The 21,801-nt window shown below is 45.3% G+C and overlaps 1 protein-coding gene across 1 annotated transcript; it reads right to left on the bottom strand.

Moving 5' to 3' along the window:
* Positions 1 to 8,930: 8,930 nt before the first annotated feature.
* On the bottom strand, positions 8,931 to 10,028 carry LOC139354363 (uncharacterized). Its single transcript, XM_070998586.1, has one exon. The coding sequence runs from the start codon at positions 10,026 to 10,028 to the stop codon at positions 8,931 to 8,933; it is 1,098 nt and encodes a 365-aa protein (XP_070854687.1).
* Positions 10,029 to 21,801: the final 11,773 nt, after the last annotated feature.

The following is a 21,801-nucleotide window of genomic DNA, read 5'->3' as shown; positions in this document are numbered from 1 at the left end:
TTTAATTAGTTCTGAATTTCGAATTTAATTTTATATCATACAGCTGCCTTAGGAACGATCGAAAAATTGGTGGGAAAATAATATGAAACAAATTATAGCTTCGGTGTTTTCTGGTATATTATCTTATACAATTGGGAACACAATTTTTTGTATTTTTAAATTTAATAATTAGACCTGCAAGGGTATACAAGCATCGGCTTGCCGAAGTTAACTTCCTTTCTTGTTTGAAATACGACTGTCATTTATCTATTCAAGAGTTAGGAAAGATTCCCGGTGAAATTACCGTAATAGCAATGAATTAGGAAAACTATATTTCTGTCTCAAAAAAAAATGTTTAAGTGGAAATAGTTTTGAAATTCGTTTTCTCGATACATATAGATTTATGCTATCAAGTTTAGATACCCTAGCTTTTAATTTAGTTGATGATCATTTGAACACTGTAAAATCATTTTTCAGTAATGATATGGAATTTCGACTATGGAATTTCGACTAATGCGTGCCACATCTCGGCAGTGGAGCGGCACACAGGCGTGCCACAAGCGGCACGGGAATCAGCGGAACGGCAGCAGTGGGCGGAACATCTATTGGAAGCGGTGCATAAAGGACAAGTGGGTCATCCAGGAGGCGCGAACTTTGGACCCAGAGTGGAGAGCCAGCGGGCCGTGCGCAAAAGGGAAATAACGGTGCTTGGAGGCCCTATATAAGGCCGCAGAGCCCTGGCAGCTCGATCAGTCGATCACGAGGATTCGAACCTTCAAGATCAATTAAAGTACCAAATAAACAGTCAGTCAAGCAAGTAATCTACGAGGGAGCTACAACCAAGCGAGTCGTCGGAAGCAGCGCCGTGGGAAGCATACAAGGAGCAAGATCGCCACGTCGAGACGTTCGGGATTAGGACATCAGGAATCTCCGAATTGAGACACAGGTGGCTGAGTTCTGAAAGGCATCACGCGGCTAAGTCAAGGCGTTTGTTTTCTAACTTTGTCACGACCACACCCTGGCGAGTCGCCCGGCGGGTCTGTCAGAGACAAGCAAAAGAGTCCTACGACGAAGAGCCGTAAGCTTGGGGAGGAAAGTTGTCTGCGACCCAGCGTACCTTGCCCGACCAAGCAGGACCTGGCGTGACGGACGAGCGGTAGATCGATTTGTGGTTTCGAAAGGCGTCAGCCTGGAGAGCCCTGCGATTACCGGCGAAGTTCCCGAGCAGCGACCGCCCAGCTCCCCGAGCGCCAGAACAACGAGATACTGGTCAGAAGACAGCGCAGAGGACATCGACAGCAACGCCAGCAGACATTTCCGGCAGCCACGTTACCATCGCCGCGCGGAGCTCATTGGGGAGCGCAGGAGCGTCGCGGACGTCACGCATTAGGGTGAAGCCGGGTGCAACGTTCGTCTGCGCTAGGCGTAAAGCGAAGTGAACCGCTAGACAGCCTCCGGGCGGCAGCCTTGACTGTCAGCGCGAACTGAGCAAGAACCTAGCGGGACCGTCCGGGACAGAGCAAGGGACAGGTATTGCCTCGAAAGGCGTCAGCCTGGAGAGCAAGGCTTGTTCACCCTAGTCTGAGAACGGTGACGCCTCCCTAAGCCCACAAGGCCGAACTCTCTGCGGGTCTAAGGCGCTACAAGCGACCCCGAGGCAACGCGTCGGCAAGCAAGCAGAGGCGGCCACTACGAGCGTCCCGAGACCCAGGATCCAGAGGAGGACGAGTCAACGCGTCGAGAAGCCAGAAGGAGGAGCACCAGCAGCCGGCGGAACCAGAACAAGGAGATACAGAAACCAGCATAGCCACACACCCGCTGTACCAATACCACGAGAATAAATCCCACTGTTACCATTTGAACACTTTGTTTTCTCACTGATCTACGGGCAATCACGTCATATAAATTTGGTGGGACGAACACACAATCTTCTGAGCTAGCCGCACGAATCTCGTAGCGAGCAGACATACAAAATCAGTTCGTTACATCTGGCGCCCAACGTGATTGTCCCAACAGTGAGAACAGCACAGAAAAAATGGGAAAGAAGTGGATTTACCGCCTCAAGAAGGAAGACTTCGCCCATGTCGCACAGAGACTCAACGTCGCCCTGGAGGGCAGGCTAGACGACATGAGGAAGGCACTATCAGAATACTACTCCGAAACAGAGAACGATCCACAACTCGTCGACATCTGGGCCGAGCTAGAGGCGACATACTACGACAGAGCCGGCCCAAGCATTACGTTAACGAACGCTGAAGGGGACAACCTGGTGGCAAGCCTGAGCGTTGACAACATACAGAAAGAGGCCCACAGGAGAGAGTCAAGCCAAGAAAAGAAAGCAGCAGCGCTGATCCCGAGACCAAGCCAGTCGGACTATGCAAAGGTCGCTAAGCAGGTCCGCGAATGGTCGTTCAGGTTCGACGGGGCGGAAAAACCATTCGAGTTCCTGGAGCAGGTAGAATGGTCCGCCAACACGTACGGTTTGGAGCTTGATATGATCCCTCGAGCGATGCCGGAGTTGCTAAAAGGAAGGGCCTTGAAATGGTTCATCGCCAACAATAAGCAATGGAGAACATGGGCAGAATTCATTGAAAGCTTCCACACATATTTCCTGCCAAGAGACTTCTTAACCAGGCTGGCGGACCAGGTCCGGCAAAGGAAGCAAGGCTTCAGCGAGTCGTTCAAGGACTACATGATCGACATGTAGACGATGGTGAGGCCACTTAACGATTCTACGAAAGAGACGTTAAGGGTCATTAAAGAGAACTGCACCCCAAGCCTACGAATGTTCTTAAGAGCATACAAAGTGTCGGTCCTGGACACGCTAATGATCCTAGCCGATGAGTACGAAGAACTCGAAAAGGAACGGGAAGTCTTCGCACAGGAGAACAAGTTCTCAAAGACAAAGTCGGCGTCACCAACACAGGTGACATGCAGGAGATGTGAGGAGGAAGATAACCAGGACACACGAGGAAACGACCAATGGTCACCACCACACCAAGCCAGACGACAGCAGGCAACAGACGCACCACGCGGAGGCCATTGGGCACCACCCCCACAGCAACAGAGACAGCCAAACAATACCTTGTGGAGGCCGCCAAGCAACACACAGAGGCCACAAGATGCCACCCATATCACAGACCCGCAGGAGGCCTGTCGGAAATGCGGTGGGAACGGACACTGGGCTAGAGGATGTCGTAACCAGCGGCTGCTGTTTTGCTGGATATGCGGCAAGGTGGGTGTGAGGAGCGTCGATTGCTGCCAACGATCGGGAAATGGCCAGCGATCTCAGCCGCAGAGAGGCGAGCGGGGATCGCACAATGCCACCTCTCCGAACTAACGGGCGAGCTAATCGAGGAGGAGCAGCAGTTGTCCGCAGCTGTGATGATTGGTGGGAAAAGCTACAAAGCCACAATCGACACCGGAGCAACGGCAAGCTTCGTTAGCGAAGAATTGGCGGACAATATTGCTGCTCTAGGAAAGATTACAAGGACGAGACGGCAAGTTAGGTTGGCAGATGGAAGGTGCGGCGGAATTAATGCGCAGCTCGAGGTGGAGGTCAAATTCGGCAACAAACAAGTGACCATGAGCCTGTTGATTTTACCCGGGGTAGTGGATCCATTAGTGTTGGGATGGAACTTCCTGAAACAAGTCGGAACCGAGATAAGGTGTGCTGGACACGAAATAATAATACCAGCCAGGAACCGACACAATGGATGGCTCGAGGAAAAGCTATCAGTAGCAGTCGTTCAACAAGTAAACGAGTTGGACGATACTACAGCGTTCCTTGAAACAGAGCTGGCAGACTTCAGCACAATGTCGGGAACATCGAATATGGCAGAACACCAGATCAAAATGAAGGACGACAAGCCAATCAAGCAGAGATACTACCCAAAGAACCCAAAAATTCAAGGGGAAATCAACGCAAAGGTGGACGAGCTTCTCCAAATGGGGTTCATAGAGCATTCAAAGAGCCCATACAGCTCCCCCATCGTGATGGTGAAAAAGAAGACAGGCAAGTGGAGACTGTGTGTCGACTTCAGGCAGATCAACGCGAAGTCAGTGAAGGATGCCTACCCAATGCCCCGCATAAACTACATCCTAGATCAACTAAGAGAAGCGCGGTACATCAGCAGTTTGGACCTGAAGGATGGATACTGGCAGATCCCACTAGAAGAAAGTAGCAGGCAATATACAGCATTTACGGTACCAGGCAAAGGTCTGTTTCAGTGGAGGGTAATGCCGTTCGGACTTCACTCGGCGTCGGCAACGTTTCAGCGAGTCTTGGACCAAGTAATCGGCCCCGAGATGTCACCTCACGCATTCGCTTACCAGGATGACATAATAGTGATCGGTCGCACGCTGGAAGAACACAAAAGAAACCTGAGGGAAGTGTTCCGGCGTCTAAAGGAAATATCGGCGCGGGAGATTCAAAGTTGCTACGAGGAGGATGACCCCCGCTGTAGAAACTCAAGGGAGTTAAGAGCGTCGAGGGAGCATCGAGGGAGCAACGAGGGAGCGCCGCTGGAATCACAAGGACTCAAAGGCTAGGATAAGCAAGGAAACGCCGGAGAGTAGGAACCAGTCTTAAATGTTTCCCGAAGTAAGGGGGGAATGTGAGGAGTTGAATAACTCCCCACAAATAGAACCAGCAGCAGATGGCCGGCCGCTTACCAGATACGCGGCGAATTCGCGTAGTAACGGCGCGGCGAGGAGAACGAGAGAGTTTGGAGACCAAAAGTGGAGATCGAGAGAGTTTGGAGACCAATGAAGGAGATCGAGAGAGTTTGGAGACCAACGAAGGAGAGCGAGAGAGTTTGGAGACCAATGAAGGAGAGCGAGAGAGATTGGAGACCAAGGATGGAGATCGAGAGAGTTTGGAGACCAACGAAGGAGAGCGAGAGAGTTTGGAGACCAATGAAGGAGAGCGAGAGAGATTGGAGACCAAGGATGGAGATCGAGAGAGAATGGAGACTTCGCGGGCAGAGCAAGAGTGCCGTATGCAAAAGGGGATAACGGAACTCCACTGGACTTTGGACTCTCCCGTGAACTTTGGACCGGGAGAGGAAGTGCCACATCTCGGCAGTGGAGCGGCACACAGGCGTGCCACAAGCGGCACGGGAATCAGCGGAACGGCAGCAGTGGGCGGAACATCTATTGGAAGCGGTGCACAAAGGACAAGTGGGTCATCCAGGAGGCACGAACTTTGGACCCAGAGTGGAGAGCCAGCGGGCCGTGCGCAAAAGGGAAATAACGGTGCTTGGAGGCCCTATATAAGGCCGCAGAGCGCTGGCAGCAGGATCAGTCGATCACGAGGATTCGAACCTTCAAGATCAATTAAAGTACCAAAGAAACAGTCAGTCAAGCAAGTAATCTACGAGGGAGCTACAACCAAGCGAGTCGTCGGAAGCAGCGCCGTGGGAAGCATACAAGGAGCAAGATCGCCACGTCGAGACGTTCGGGATTAGGACATCAGGAATCTCCGAATTGAGACACAGGTGGCTGAGTTCTGAAAGGCATCACGCGGCTAAGTCAAGGCGTTTGTTTTCTAACTTTGTCACGACCACACCCTGGCGAGTCGCCCGGCGGGTCTGTCAGAGACAAGCAAAAGAGTCCTACGACGAAGAGCCGTAAGCTTGGGGAGGAAAGTTGTCTGCGACCCAGCGTACCTTGCCCGACCAAGCAGGACCTGGCGTGACGGACGAGCGGTAGATCGATTTGTGGTTTCGAAAGGCGTCAGCCTGGAGAGCCCTGCGATTACCGGCGAAGTTCCCGAGCAGCGACCGCCCAGCTCCCCGAGCGCCAGAACAACGAGATACTGGTCAGAAGACAGCGCAGAGGACATCGACAGCAACGCCAGCAGACATTTCCGGCAGCCACGTTACCATCGCCGCGCGGAGCTCATTGGGGAGCGCAGGAGCGTCGCGGACGTCACGCATTAGGGTGAAGCCGGATGGAACGTTCGTCTGCGCTAGGCGTAAAGCGAAGTGAACCGCTAGACAGCCTCCGGGCGGCAGCCTTGACTGTCAGCGCGAACTGAGCAAGAACCTAGCGGGACCGTCCGGGACAGAGCAAGGGACAGGTATTGCCTCGAAAGGCGTCAGCCTGGAGAGCAAGGCTTGTTCACCCTAGTCTGAGAACGGTGACGCCTCCCTAAGCCCACAGGGCCGAACTCTCTGCGGGTCTAAGGCGCTACAAGCGACCCCGAGGCAACGCGTCGGCAAGCAAGCAGAGGCGGCCACTACGAGCGTCCCGAGACCCAGGATCCAGAGGAGGACGAGTCAACGCGTCGAGAAGCCAGAAGGAGGAGCACCAGCAGCCGGCGGAACCAGAACAAGGAGATACAGAAACCAGCATAGCCACACACCCGCTGTACCAATACCACGAGAATAAATCCCACTGTTACCATTTGAACACTTTGTTTTCTCACTGATCTACGGGCAATCACGTTATATAAAATTGGTGGGACGAACACACAATCTTCTGAGCTAGCCGCACGAATCTCGTAGCGAGCAGACATACAAAATCAGTTCGTTACAAGCATTAACGTCGCTCAACACTGTCCAGCAACAATGTCTTTCAGCAGCAGCACTGTCTGGCAACACTGTCCCGTCGCAACGTGGAGATTTGCGGCAAATTTGTCGAAGCGTTTGTATGTGTGTGTTCAGGAAAGATTTCTCGGCGAATTCATAAGTGTGTTGTAGAAAGATCACGGCGAATTGGTGATATGTATGCGCTTTTTCCTGGAAATAGAAAAATGTTTTGCCACGAATTGGTCGCAGCGTTATACACAAAACTAATTTAATCCTCTTTATTGTTCAGGAATTCATTTTTGTTCTTCATGGACCACTCCGCACGTATGTACATATATGTATGTACATACACATGTAGATGCGCATATTCGAATTCACACACACACATATAATTAGTTCACTTTTATGCACTTTCAAATTGTAACAATTAAAACACTATTATTTATTCACTGCAATTGTGTCTGGGCCCATAACCTATGGTTTTGTTGATGAATAGATGTAATACAATTAAGTATTAAACAGACAACCTCCCAATGAACAAATAATAATGCAAACTTAGATTGTGTGAACCGCACGCTCTCAACGCCAGAATCGAAGTGAACGAGAATATCAAGAGAGAAAAAGAACAACGAGAAGATAGGAAAAAGAAGCACGATAGTCCCGTTTCCTTAAGCGGTTGCCTAGGAAACCAAGACATCGGAATGTGCGTCTACCTCTCGTACACATACATTCATGTAAACATGATATATATATATATATATACTTTTGTATATTTGAACATGCAAACTCCAACAATGACAGATGCAGATATTGAGATTTTCAGGACAAGAGTTCTTCCAGTAACCGATGTTCCTGACGACGCAATTCACTTATTCTGTTCTTGCTGACGTAAACCATTACAACTCCCTAAAACTTGCCCAAATTAGAACTGAAGAATTTGTATCAACTGCAGTAGATACAGTTAAATCAGCTAATATGTCTGAAAGAAGTCGAGAATCAACTCTTAGGCATGCCCAAAACATGAAGACCTCTGAAACTCAGGGTCTACCATATATTTTACACCTGAAGACTACTGCAAAATATATTCTGGAGGAACATTTGAATGCCTATAACTTTTTTTCAATCAATGATTATCACACAACAAAACAAATAACACAACATGATTGGATATTTTCAGATTCTCGAATTCCACAAGCTTTTGCCATTACTTATGAAACACCATATAGCCACAACGTGAAGTGACTTTCCATGGTCATAAATGCACAGACAAAGGAATCTTACCAGGTTACCAGAAATATAACATATTCATAAAAAACTATCCAGTCCCACATGATTCAGAAAGCGCTAGACTATTTATAGCATTTTGCAATTATTATAGACGTTTCATTAAAAACTTCGCCGACTATTCACGGCACATACCTACATTATGAAAAAAGAATGTTCCATATGAATGGTCATCCGAATGTCGAAATTCATTCCAATATTTAAAAGATTATTTTATAAAACCTACTTTATTACAATATCATGATTTCCTTAAAGAATTTTGTAAAATATGGAATGCAAGTAAACAAGCATGTAGAGCGGACTACAACGGATTCCAACTCCCGATAGCATATGCATCACGTTCATTTACAAAAACTGTAATAGCAATAAAAGCACTACAAAACAGGAACTAATTCATTGGGAAATTACACATTTTCGACCATATATTTATGGCAAATATTTAACTGTTAACACTGATCGAACGGTGAAGTATAGAGCGTTTTCTATAATTATTGCTCATTGAAATCAGAGTATGGGGGTGCAGGAAATTTTAAGTATAAACTGATCGAACAATCGAAAATCCAGACCAAGACGACTTTTCTGTTTCAAAGATGATAAGATACTGCCTTTATTTCCGAACGCTCGTTAAGCCGAGCAGAGCGGAGAGTTATTAGAGGACTTACAGCTGTACATATGTAGACATTAGGGTTATACAGTATTTTGTAAATAGTCTAATCCAACATCCCGGCCCGTTGACAGGGTATACTTTCAAGACATTGGAAGTACAAAGAGCTTGTGAACAGGGCGGCAACAGGTTCCCTTGGCGGTGCGCAGCTGAACGACTCGGACTCTGTTGTCGCGCCCATACCCTAGGGATTCGATCCTACCCATTCTCCAGTGCTGAGGGGGTACATTATCTTCGTGAATAAGCACCATGGTACCGACAGCGGCGTTTGGCGATGGGGAAGTCCATTTAGTTATTGATCGGAGTGCGTTGAAATAGTCTGTGGACCAGCGATGCCAAAAGGACTGCTTTAATGCCGTGACTGCTTCAAATCGATGCGATGTGCTGGCTTTAGAGTCTGGCATGGAACGCAGTGATCTTCCCGTCAAAAAGTGACCTGCTGTAAGAGCTGAGAGATCGTTCGCATCTGATTACATCGGTATGAGAGGGCGTGAGTTGAGGACTGTTGAAAGCTCCTCGTACGTAAGCTTGGTGTTTACAAAGGTTCTGTTGAGTAGGCCTTTTGCGCTATTCACTGCCGCTTCCCACAGCCCACCAAATTGCGGAGCTCTGGGTGGGATGAAGTGAAAGCTGATGAAGTCAGCCGCACAAAATTTTTGAATTGCGATTTGAGTCTTCTCATTGAACAGGAACTTCCTTAGGTTGTACAGCGGATTGGAGGCGCCAACGAAATTGGTCGCGTTGTCACAGTAAATATCTTTGGGGAGTCCGCGACGCCCAGAGAATCTCTTCAGAGCCCCCAGAAATGTTTCTGTGCTCAAATCTGTGACCACCTCAATATGCACGTTCTTGACGACGAGACATACGAACACGGCGAGATAGCTCTTTGATCGAGGCTTTCTGCGTGTTCGGAGATATGTGTGTATAGGTCCGCAGAAATCAACCCCGCATTTGCTGAAGGGTTTACTGATTGTCAATCTTGCCTTGGGTAATGCTGCAGTAGTACGGGATATCGAATGCAGTGGGAACAGGCTCAAATGATACGGCGCGCTAAATCCCTTGCATTGATAATCCAGAATTTCAGACAAAGTAGCGCCACCAACGCCTTTGGTCCGGCATGGAAGTTTCGAGGGTGAAGGTGGCGATAGAGAAAGAATCTTTAGCGGACCTTTAAGTACTTGGTTTTTCCAGAGGTATCGAAGTTCTTCCGGACTTAGGGTTGGACCCTTGAACCTAGATGATTTCCAAACGACGTGTTTGAATCGAAACATCCATGCGACACTGCGTAGACAAAAGGTGCATGAGCTGTGCTTTTCGAGTGACGCCAGCAGATATTTGTTTGTAGCTGTGGTTGAAAATATGTGTTTCCGTGTTTTGTAGTCAACGATATCCAAATCGATGGCAGCATTTTTTGCAACAGGCCACTTTGATATTCCTTCATTAAAAAACGGATGACCGGTGAACCATATTGATGCGTCCATTTCGGTGACAGTGCAACCACGAGAGACAATATCGGCTGGGTTGCTTTGGGTGGGCACGAATCTCCATTTGGCGGCTGCTGGATCCATTGGAGTACTATTTGTGAGTCTGATCAGGTAAGATGGTATGAGTCTTTCGCCGAACAATCCTTTTACCTTGTTGGGTAGTTGATCGAGTAAGTGTGCGGCGCACCGTTCCAGTTTCGGGAGCGATTGTTTCTTGACAGGGGCTACTCTAGACTTTGATGTCCACAACCGAACGGTGAATGCAGTTGAATGTTGATATTGGCATTTTGCAGGCAACACCGAGGTACTTGAAGAGGTGGCAACATGTTCAAGGATTCGAAGTAGTCGGCCCATGAATCATGTTGGGATTGCGGAACCGATTCGTCCCAATTAAGGTTGAGTACCTAAAGTGCCTGAAGAATCATTTTCGTCACGATGATTATCGGTGACAGAAGGCCAAGGGGGCAAAGAGTGATGATGCGATGGATAAGATGGATTTCTTTGTAGCTGGCAAGGTTGGTTGTTTGGAAGCAAAGGTGAACAGAAACGCATCATCATTGTCTTTACAGATGTTGAGTCTCTTCGTGGGCTTGCAATCAGTGAACTCAGGGTGGTTTGAGTGCCACTTGGTCAACGGAAAGTTCCCCTTTTGAAGAACTTCGATGACTTCTGGTTTGATGAGTTGCAAGTTGTGTATGTCGTCAGCTCCACGTAAAACAATTATTTGATAACCGATGCGCCGGTCGGAAACTCCTCCTTATACTTATCAGTCAAATAGTGTAAACTGCGCACTGCTAGATACGGTGTAGCGGCGGGTCCGTAAGTGTCGGTATTAAGCTGGAACGTCTGCTGTTCTGCATCTAGGGAATCTCGCCAAAATAGGTATTGATATTTTCAAAGGCTTTGATCGACGAGGACTTGCCTGAATATTTTTGTCACGTCAGCTGTCACGGCATATTGAAACAGTCTGAATTTGAGAAGCTGCAAATAAAGATCAGTTTGCACAGTGGGTCCCACAAGCAGTAGGTCATTAGGCGACAGTTGCGAAGTTGTTGTGCACGAGGCGTCGAAAACCACTCGCAATTTGGTAGACATACTCGATGGCTTCAAAACGCACTGGTGGGGTATATAGTAATGCGACTCGTGAAGGGCTGGATTGGTCACCAATGACATGACATGACACGCCTGATATTCCTGCATGAATGAGACTTATTGGGATCTCAACTCAGGGAGTTTCAGCTTGCAACGTTTTATTGCGTAGAATCGTCGAGCCACTTCAGCGGAGTTTCCAAAGACGAGATGGATCATCCTTAAAGGGAAGGAATCCTGAACTGTAGTGCTTGTATAGAGCGCCTCACAGATTTGGTGATGCGGATGTAGACTCTCAGGTGAGAAAGCGGCGGATTCCAGCTCCCAAAGCTTCTGCAAGCGGTATCAATGGAGACTGTGTTTGGCATAAAGCAGTCCGAAACTTGCTGCTGCTGTTGTTGACATCGACCGGCGATGACCCAGCCGAACAATGTTTTTTGAAGTATTGGCAAGTGAGGTGCGAGCTTTATTTGCCTAACGGCAAGCGAATGGTAGAAGACTTTAGCGCCAAATAAAAGACCGATGCGACGAGATTCATGAAATCTATAATCTACCAACGGTGTGTTGGTGGGTAAATTCCAAGAAGAGATGTCAATCTCAGAGTCTGGCTGATACGAGATGTGGCCGATGACACAGAACTCCAGTGAGAAGTGACAATCTTAAATACGCGATTGGATGGTTGTTGTGGCCAAGTGGTTTATATAGTTAACGAATCTCCAACGCTGCGGATTCCCATGTTAAATTTTTCATGACGAAGACGAAGTTTTTGGGCGAACTTCTCGTTGATGAGAATTACCTGAGAACATACATAAAGCAATCTCTGCCAGGCCTGTATGTTCCTGATGCGTCTTTGACCGGAACCACGGCCGTGGCTAGGATAACATTTCCCGGTTGAGTGTGCAGATGAGAGAATGTTATCGGATTACTTTGCTGTACTGGACAGTCTGAGCGGCTGTCAGGACGCGCTTCTATGGCCGGAATGTCCTTGTCATGATGCAACTGTATGTGATGAGCTTGATTGCAGCTGCGGCAACGAGTCCCTGATGAGCACTGAACGATTCGATGACCACTGCCGAGACAATTGAGGCATAAGTTAAGTTTATTAACTGTTTCAAGCCGATCAGGTATTGTCATTGATTTGAATGTTAGGCATCCAACAGTTTGTGGGCAGCTGACGAGCATAGTGCACTTGCAGATTAAGGTTTGCGAACGATGGTTTATGCCCATACGACAGATTTCGAGACGGCTTGCTTGGATGGACTGGGCAATGTGGGGTTGCTTGATTGAAAATATTGACACTAACGTTCCAGTAGCTTCGAACAATCCTTCCAGTGTGGCAGATTTTTAAAAATCCAACGACTCGTTCCATTTGTTGCGGCTATTATGATCACGATGTAGATCAACATGGCCTGGGCAATATCTGAGCCGGTACCAAGGGATTCCAGTGCTCCATACATAGCAGATACCTTGTCCACCAAGCCTTGAAACTGTATTGAGTTTTGATTTCACGACTTGTTGGAGTTTAAATAACGCAGCTATAGTTTCTAGAAAGATAAGTGTTGAATTATCAAATCTCTCATTAAGCCGCTGCAAAGCCTTGGGATAGTTATCGTCGGTTATTGGAAACGCGTTGATTGCGTCTAATGCTGGCCCTATTAAGCTGTGCAGCAAATAGTTCAACTTTTCTTGATTGGACGTGGTTGCCTCACGAGCGATAGTTTGTGGGACGAGTTGATGAAATTTTTGTATTCTGCAAATTTTCCGTCGAACGTTGGCAAGGTAAGGCGGGGCAACTTCGACGACGACAGAACAATCGAACTGGATTGGGCCAGCAAAAACGGTGAATGTTGTGGTCTGGTGATGTTGAGTCTTTCACCAAGCTGATCCTTGATGGCTACTTTGGTCTCGACATAACTGTCCTCCAATTCTCCGCGACCACTGTCGTTGGGCTCCAACGTCTCAATCTCAGACTGGAATGCCATTGCTTGAGTGAATTAAGACTCCAGAATTCCTAGCCGGCATCGCAGCTCCGCGCTGGAAAGTCCGGTGTCTTCGCCAGCGCTTGTTGTTACAAGGCTTTTAATGCGAGCTATATTCTAATGTTGGTCCATTGGCGTTAACATTGCTCAATAGTTGACATCGTAGATATAACTTAAGGCAATGATAAACGGCGTTAAATTTTTAAAGTGCGGCGGGCAGCGATCCTGGTGCGAAAGGTGTGCAAATGCAATAAATGTAGAAGCCAATTGAAGTTTCAGTAGCGACGAGAGCGAGCTGAAGATTGGCAATAGCGGCGACGAAAGGCGCGCAGCAAAACTGAAGTTTGACAACAGGCGAGCAGTAAAGGAATGGGCTAACTGTAATTGTGTAGCACCGATGAGTCGGATGCTCTTGTGAAGAGCTTTGCGATGCGACGAGAGTAGAGCTGACTGCGTTCACAGCCTCAGCGTGACGAAGAAATGAGAAAATGAGCGTCTACAGCGGCCGTAAATTTTCACGACGATAAATTAGGAATTGTTCAATGGTTTATAACTTCTAAATTTGCAAACACTGTCCCACGTTTGGGCGCCAAAATGAATGGTGAATTATAGAGCATATACAGCAAAACTCAAGACGAAGACGATTATTCTTTTTTAAAGATGATATGCTACTGCCTTTATTTCCAAACGCTCGTAAAACCGAGCAGAGCGGATAGAGTTATAAGAGGGCTTACAGCTGTACATATGTAGACATTAGGGCTATACAGTATTTTGTTAATAATCTGATCCAACACTGATCGCAGGAAAAAACGATAATATAAGAATTTCAAATATTAAAAGCAAAGAACCAAACGTTGATAAAGGTGGGTTAAAAATTTTTATTTCATAATCACTTTTATACAATTTGTGCGTATAGCACTACATAACCATTAACAAGTATATAAATAAAAAAACATTTTTTTGTTGATAATAATAACAATTTGACGATATAACATATGAATATGTTATGATTCAAACAACATTTTCTTTTTAATAATAAAATGTTTTCCAGTTTTTATATTTTTTTTTAGGAAAACAGAGATATGCAAGCAGCAAAGCGAGATGGAAATGCGCCACCTACCCGTGATCTCAATGGTTATGTGGGCGGTAGACATATTTAAGCGTTAGAGTGAGCGTGGTAAAATTTTTTTTGTATCAATCGATAGATATTGACCAGACTTATACATTTCAGTTAAAATTTTTTAGCTAGCATGAAAATTGTGGGTGCCATAGTTTTGGGCGGTTTTTGGGCGTAAGAGTGGGCGCGGCACCCTGCTGAAACCAACTTGCGCTGCGCAGGAACCTCAGGAATCTGCAGGCCCAATCCCAGTATTGCAGCTCTTATATTTTCCGAGATCTCAGCGTTCATACGGACAGACGGACATGGCTAGATCGACTAGGCTGTACCCGGCTATACTTTATGGGGTCGGAAACGCTTCCTTCCGCCTGTTACATACTTTCCGACGAATTTAGTATACCCTTTTACTCTACGAGTAACGGGTATAAAAACATATTCTTTCGAAAATAACGTCGTTACATTCATATTATTTTTCATTGTAACGAGTACCCACTGTACCGATGCCAACATTGGGTTATAGTGTACTTAAACAAATGCAAAAATCCCGGCTGTTAAACTCGTGTGGCCACAAGACACTCTAATTTTGGAAGTCAATGAATAAAGTTCTTGATTTGGCCGATGGCCACTAGATCCACTTTAATTATTTATCTGGGTTCGACAGCTAATAATAATATGATATGATGTCGATTAATACTTTATTCTCGACCAACTAAGGGACGCACCGTACATCATCAGTTGGGACCTGAAGGATGGGTACAGGGTACCTGAGAAACAGGTAATACATGGCTTATTTCCGTGGAAAGTACCATTTCAGACTTCACTCGGCGTCTGCGTTTTTTCAACGGGTGCTGGACCGTGTGATTGATCCAGAAATGTCACCGCATGCATTTTCCTACTCGGATGACATCATAGTGAACGGAAGAACGCAAAGCGAATTTTAAAGAAGTGTTCCGGCGGCTGAAGGAACCAATCTGAGACTAAGCCCGGAAAAATGCCATGTTTTCAAGAGAGAATTGTTTTATCTTGGCCATCGAGTGACTAGGACTAGGCATGGATCTGGAAGAGGTAGCAGCCATTGCCGAACTAGAACCACCATCCACAGTAAGAGAACTCCGACAGTACCTGGGCGAAGCATCATGGTACCGTTCAAAATGACACGAATAAATAAATAAAAGTAGGACCAACATTTATTTTGCATTTTTTTATAAAAAGTTTTTTTTTAATTGAAGTTTAAATTGATTTTATATTATTTTTAATCTTATACATTTCCTGCCTTCGGCCAGGTGTACGTGGATAGGCCGGCCAGTAAATATATCGACTTTAGTTATTTCTAAATAGTAAAATAAATAAATAAATGATATTAAAAAAAAATAGTTAAATAAATATTATTATTGTGTAACGGCAAACGAACCACTTAAACTTGTTAGACTTCTTTCGTCCAAATTGGTTTCTTTAACAAATTTGAGCATTTTCTGCATAGCAACTTTGTCCACCATAATGAACTTAAATGAAAAAAAAACAAATTGCATATAAAAATTGCAAGCGATTTCATCGCAGTAACGTATAGGTACAAATTCTTTGTAAATATTTATTTATGTATGTAATCGCCAACTACATTCTTGTGCATTCTTAAAAACTGCGTTCTAAATATACACACAAATGTATATATATGTGCTGTTTATGAGAATGGCATTAAACCATTAATATGAATATTAATTCCTATAAGATTAGTTTAAACTAAGCATAACAGGCCCATTAAATCTGTATTGTTTATAATGTATTGTGCATATGTAAATATCGATCTAATATTTTTTTTCTTTTGCGCACTTTGCCTACACTTTTTTTAATTGCACATTTAAAATATGTATTTAGTATCATATTATATTATTAGGAATATACTTACCTGATTCAATAAACACTAGCACCTTGCACTGAAATATTGGTCGTCTTTTACACAATGTCGAGCTCACAATGATTTATCGATAACTACGAGCCTGCACGATAGGCGCACTTCGAATTTCGAAAATAGATAAAAAAAATATAATTATTGGTATCGACGAGACCCTGGATTTGGTCAAAATGACACTAATTAGGACCAAAAAAGATTTTTCATACAATGTAGTATATTTTTGACACTCATTTAGGATCAAATTGATCCCAAAAATGTGATCCTAGGTGTAGTGTCATTTTCACTCACACTTATCAAATTGACACTCGAAGATTTTTTTTGGGTGTACAAAGGTACAAGGAAACACGTCAAAGACAACATGAGAACGACAAGAACTCGGAGGGGTGCGAACCAAAGCGTCCAAAGACTCGAATGGGAGAAATCACGCATCAGCAGTTTGCCGAAGGAAGGGGGAAGTCGGCACAGATCAGAGAACTGTACCGTAATGTCTGGATTGGAAGAAGGAGAGGCCGAAGAAAATAGCTGTATCGAGCAAAGAGGAAGGAACCAAGCTGTCGTGAAGGGAGCCCATCTTCAAATTTTTGTTTTTGTTTTTCTTTAATTGTTTTCCTATTTATTTATTAAATCCTCTCCCTTCGGTTATTAACAATAAGTGTATCAAATCTAAAACTAATTATTTTAACTAACAGTCATATGACTGATATTGTGCTAAAGGGGGCCCGAAAGTTATTGCTGGCTTGGCAGGTCGTTGCGTTGTAGACGGGATTGGCTGGAAACCCAAGTCAAGCCTCTGCGAGGCGATTGGGGTGCACAGAGAGATTTTAATTGTAGGACGCTTTTTGTTTGTCTATTTCTTCTTTTACGGTAAGAATGCCTAGGTCTTTGTGGATGTTTTGGTTGCGAATATACCATGATGCCCCAGTGATAGTTCGCAGGATTTTCGACTGAACGCGCTGTATAATGTCTATGTTGCTGCTGCTGGCGTTCCCCCATAGCTGGGAGCCATATGTCCAGATGGGCTTGAGAGTAGATTTGTATAGCAAAACCTTGTAGTCCAGACGCAGGGGCGAACGAGCGTTAAGAATCCAGTGGAAGCTGCTGGCTTTTAGTTTTAGATGTACTTTCTTGCGTTCGATGTGTCTTCAGGTTAGTCGTCTGTCAAGGTGGACACCGAAATACGTCACATCATTGACTTGGTGAATCTGCTTATTATTTAATGATAATGGAGGGCATGTTTGCCTGTTGAGAGTAAACGTTATGTGTTTACATTTTTGTTCATTTATTTTAATCCGCCAATCAGATAGCCACCTCTCTACTACGAGGAGGTGGTTTGCTAGCTGTGTTGTGGCTCGGCCTGGGCACCTCGAGCGACTTAAAATTGCGGTGTCGTCAGCGAACGTAGATGTTGTTAGCTGCTCGTTCGTGGGAATATCCGCTGTGTATAGGATGAACAGAGTAGGCCTTAGCGCGCTTCCTTGCGGGACTCCAGCTTTGATAATGTAGTCGTCTGATGTTGTTGTATTGCATCTTACTGCGAAGGTCCTGTTGTATAGATACGACTCAAGAAGCTTGTGAGTGTAATCAGGCAAGTGTGTTTTGATTTCGTGCATGAGGCCATCTAGCCATACTCGATCGAAGGCTTGAGATACATCGAGGAATTTTGCGCTATTCCCGATGCTCAAAGGCTGTGCGTATTTCTGATGTTATTCTGTTAACTTGTTCCACTGTTCCACGGTTTTGACGAAATCCAAATTGATGAGCAGGGATAACATTGTGTGCTCCTAGATATGGTGTTACGCGATTTAGAAGGCATTTTTCGAACAGCTTAGACAGACACGATAATAAACTAATTGGTCTGTAGGATGACGGAATTGTGTGGTCTTTTCCGGGCTTCGGTATCATAATGATAATAAATTTTTTCCATTTTTTCGGATAGTAGCCGAGAGATATAATCCCATTGAAGAGCTTACAAATAACCTCAATGGCAGAGTTTGGAAGTTCAATTAACATTTTTGGGGTTATTTGGTCACCGCCAGGGGCCTTTTTCGGTTTCAGTTCCCCAATGACTTTCGCGATCTCCTTTGGCTGAAACAATGGTGGTAGGGAAATAGATTCAGATTCGATTTGTGGTAGGAAAAATGAACCAGTGGCAGGGTTCGGCTGGAAGACGTTTCTTAAATGTAAAGCAAAAGTTTCGGCTGTATCTTCGTCGCTGCGGGCCCAGATGCCAGATGAGTTTCTTATCGGAGTGACTGTTTCGATTGGAAAGCTCAGATTTGGGTGAGCCCTCCACAGAGGATGTTTTGTACTGGTTGGCGATAGTTTTTTAATGTACTGCAGCTGTGCATTTTCTGTTTCTTGCTTTAGAGCTCGATTTAGTGAGCGAGTGGCTTCCTTAAGACGTTGTTTTGATGACGGCGATCTGTTGGTTTGCCAGGCACGTCGCAGGCGCCTCTTTCCTAGGACTAACCGTTCAATTTTCAGATTAGTTTTGAAGTGGTTGGCTTGCACGTCCCTGCCTTGTGGTGTTGAGATAGTGGCTGCCTCCACGAATACTTCTTCAAGAGCATCGGTAGAGCAGTCGATGTCCGCTTCGATGTTGAAGTGAGGGGTTAATTTGATGTGTGAGCTTACATACTTTTTATATTTTAACCAGTTGGTTCTGTGCGACGTCAGCCTAAAGGGGTGATCTGTGGTTTTTGTGCTTTGAAGAAGAGTTATTAGCACTGGCGAATGGTCTAACGACAGGTCCGAAAGCGCTTTGGCGCTTATTATTTTGCGAGGAATGTTTTTTGTCACCGCAAAGTCTATTAGGTCTGCAACTTTCCTGGGGTCTGTTGGCCAGTATGTGGGGCTGCCAGGGGAAACATAGTCTAATTTGTTGTTCGGTTTTATAATTGCATTGTATAATTGCCTTCCTTTGGGAGTCACAAGGCGTGATCTCCAGTGCGTGTGTTTGGCATTATGGTCCCCGGCAGCTACGAGTATAAAGCGATCTCCAATTAAGTTGTAGAAGTCCATGAATTGTACTTCAGAAATTGTAAAGCGAGGTTGGCAGTAGATAGCGGCTATGGTGAGGTTTCCGTTGCCTGACTGCACTTTGATAGACGTTGCTTGCAATTAATTAGTTGCAAACCTTTGGTGAAAGTGGTACTTGATGAGTTCCCTGATTAGGATGCTGGTTCCGCCGTGGGCTTTACCATCTGGATGGTCTGTACGTTAGAAAGTGTAGCCTCTTAGTTGGAAGTTGTATTTGTTTGTGAGGTGCGTCTCTACCAGTAGCATATTGTCGATATGATTATCATTCAGGCACTGTGTTAGTTCAAGGTTGTGCCGTGAAAGGCCATTGTGTTTCACATTGTTAATCGTAGATTTGCCATCTGTTATTTGGACTGCTTAGCTGAAATTAGCTGTAACACTGTCGTTACCATGAATGATATGAATTCCATCATACTTTGTTGCATGGTGACCATCATAGATTCCATAGTGCTTTGTGACTGTACTTGGATCTGCAGAGCGTTTCCTAGATTAAACTGGAGTGGGTTTTGGCTGAGAAGCCCTTCTGGGTAATTAGTTGACCAAATGAGAATCTTGCAGCCGTGCCGAAAAATTCTTCCGGTGTCGTACGCGATTAAGTGTACGCATTTTCGGTATTCTGATGACGCGTTGCTGTCACTTTTCGCATGCGGTCTTTCATCTCCTTGTAGATCGGACAGCCCCTGTAGTTTGCTGTCTGGTTACCTTAGCAGTTAACGCATTTTTTCTATTTGGGGTCTTTTTTGTTGGCAGGGCAGTTAGCCGAGTTGTGGAAGTATCCACAAGCTACACAGACTGTTCGAAGTGAACAGTATGCCCTGGTGTGTCCATACTCCTGACAGTTTGTGCATTGCACTGGGCCGTTCCTTTTATGTGGCTCTTCCACGTTAATTCTTCGGTGCAAAAAGTATTGCAGGTTATAAATGGGGTACACTTCATTTTTCATCAAGACTCTGCTGTCTGGCTCCACCTTGACCCTGAAGTGTGGTTGCGGCTCTTTTTTCCTGTTTATAATGTTACTGACATTCTTTGCAGAAAACCCTTTTTCCTTGACAGCATCGATAACTTCCTTGGTGGTTACATCGGGCTCGATTCCTTTTAGTACCACTTGAGGGCTCTTGCTCCTTTTTAGTTGGTACGTGAAGTAGAAAGCTAGGAAAGCTTTCTCAAGGTATTTGGATACTGCTCGGAAATGATCTTCAGAACAATATAAAAGTTTCCGTCCCCGGTCAGCGCAACAATTTTGTTAACCAGGGCGTTCGAGATTTTCTCCCTAATGTAAATTGGTGGGGGCTTAGGTCTCGGTTGGGTCTCCTGAGCCTGTTCTGGTTCATTTTCTGCTAAAAGCGAAAATCTATTGCTGTTGGATCTCCCGGGTAATTCATTTTCTATTTGGACACGGTTTATTTTTGACTTGTTACCTACCGCGGTGTTCGGCTAAGCTTACGCTTGATATTGATGTACCGATCTAGTCCGGTCTGTATGGCCGGACCCGCTTGCTGAATTTAGTTTTGGTTTTGATTTGTTGTCGTGGTTCTTGTTGCCGTTGTATTTAGAGCTGCGGTTGCAGTCGATTCCGATATAATATCAGTAGCTGTGGTTATTGCTGGTTTTTTTGCCGTAGCAGAAGTTTTACCGTTGCATGTTGTTGGTACGCTAGGGGTCGAAACTGATGGTGGGGGGTTTTTTCATTGTTGACTCCACGCCGTCGGAGTAGGGGTAGCCGTAGGTATGCATGGTGAGCAGGATCGTGCTCTTTGGCTATCGACCGACAGTATGGTCGTTTTGTGCACTTTGCCATCACACGTTGAGACATACGAAAAGTAACCGTGTCTTCGGCTCGCGGAGCTTAGTCGCTCTTTATTTTGTTCGTAGCTCATTGAGCTTTTATTAGCATGGCACTTATTTATTATTATAAGATAAAATATTTATGTGCTAGTTTAAGTAATTACACCGATTTTGTGAGTTGAAACCTGAATTTCGTTGAGTTTTGGCGTCCTTTCGCTTATCTGAAATTAACCAGTTTAGTTTTTGTATTTTGTATGGTGTATGGCTACGTCCAGCCGCACAGCAAGCACATCCAGGAGCAGTGCGCAGGACATCGTCAGCAGCAAGCCAGCCACCACAACACGAAAGCTACGCAAGACTAGGGTGGAACGTTCGTATACACTCGGCTGAGAAGAGAAGTGAAGCGCTAGGCATCCTGCTTGCGTAACTTGGACTGTCAGCGCAAACTGAGTAGAAAGATCTTTGGGGAGCGCCGAGTCAACGAGGCGAGAAATCATCGAGGCGACCAGGAGCCGTCGGAGATACCGAAGGCCACGTGTGGTGATAATAAAGCCAGCCGAGCCACCAAGCCGCGTAGTATTATACCCGAAAAAAAAAATTCTGTGCCTTCTCACTGAGCTACTTGATGGTCACGTTTATATAAATTTTGTGGGCCGAACACACACAATCTACTGAGCTAGCCGCACGAATCTCGTAGCGATCAGACATATAAAATCAGTTCGTTACAACCTTTTGATATTCTTTATAAAAAAATTGAACACGATGATATTCCTCAAATATTTAAAAAAAATTCGAGAGAAAATGTTAGAAACACATAATGAAAACAGAAAAGAAAAAGAAGAACAAATCAAACAAAAACACCTCTCAATGAGGTAGAAATCTTTAGAATAATTAAATATAGCTATTTCTAACTGTTTTCAAAGTTTCTTAAAGTAAGCT

Source organism: Drosophila suzukii, assembly GCF_043229965.1.
Source record: "Drosophila suzukii chromosome 2 unlocalized genomic scaffold, CBGP_Dsuzu_IsoJpt1.0 scf_2c, whole genome shotgun sequence".
Lineage (NCBI taxonomy): Eukaryota > Metazoa > Arthropoda > Insecta > Diptera > Drosophilidae > Drosophila > Drosophila suzukii.
Note: the sequence above shows the minus strand (reverse complement) of the source record. Positions and strands in the feature narration are given on the sequence as shown.

Bases quoted from the DNA above. Each gene is read 5' to 3' on its own strand.
- LOC139354363 (XM_070998586.1), bottom strand. From the start codon at position 10,028: ATGGATCCAGCAGCCGCCAAATGGAGATTCGTGCCCACCCAAAGCAAC.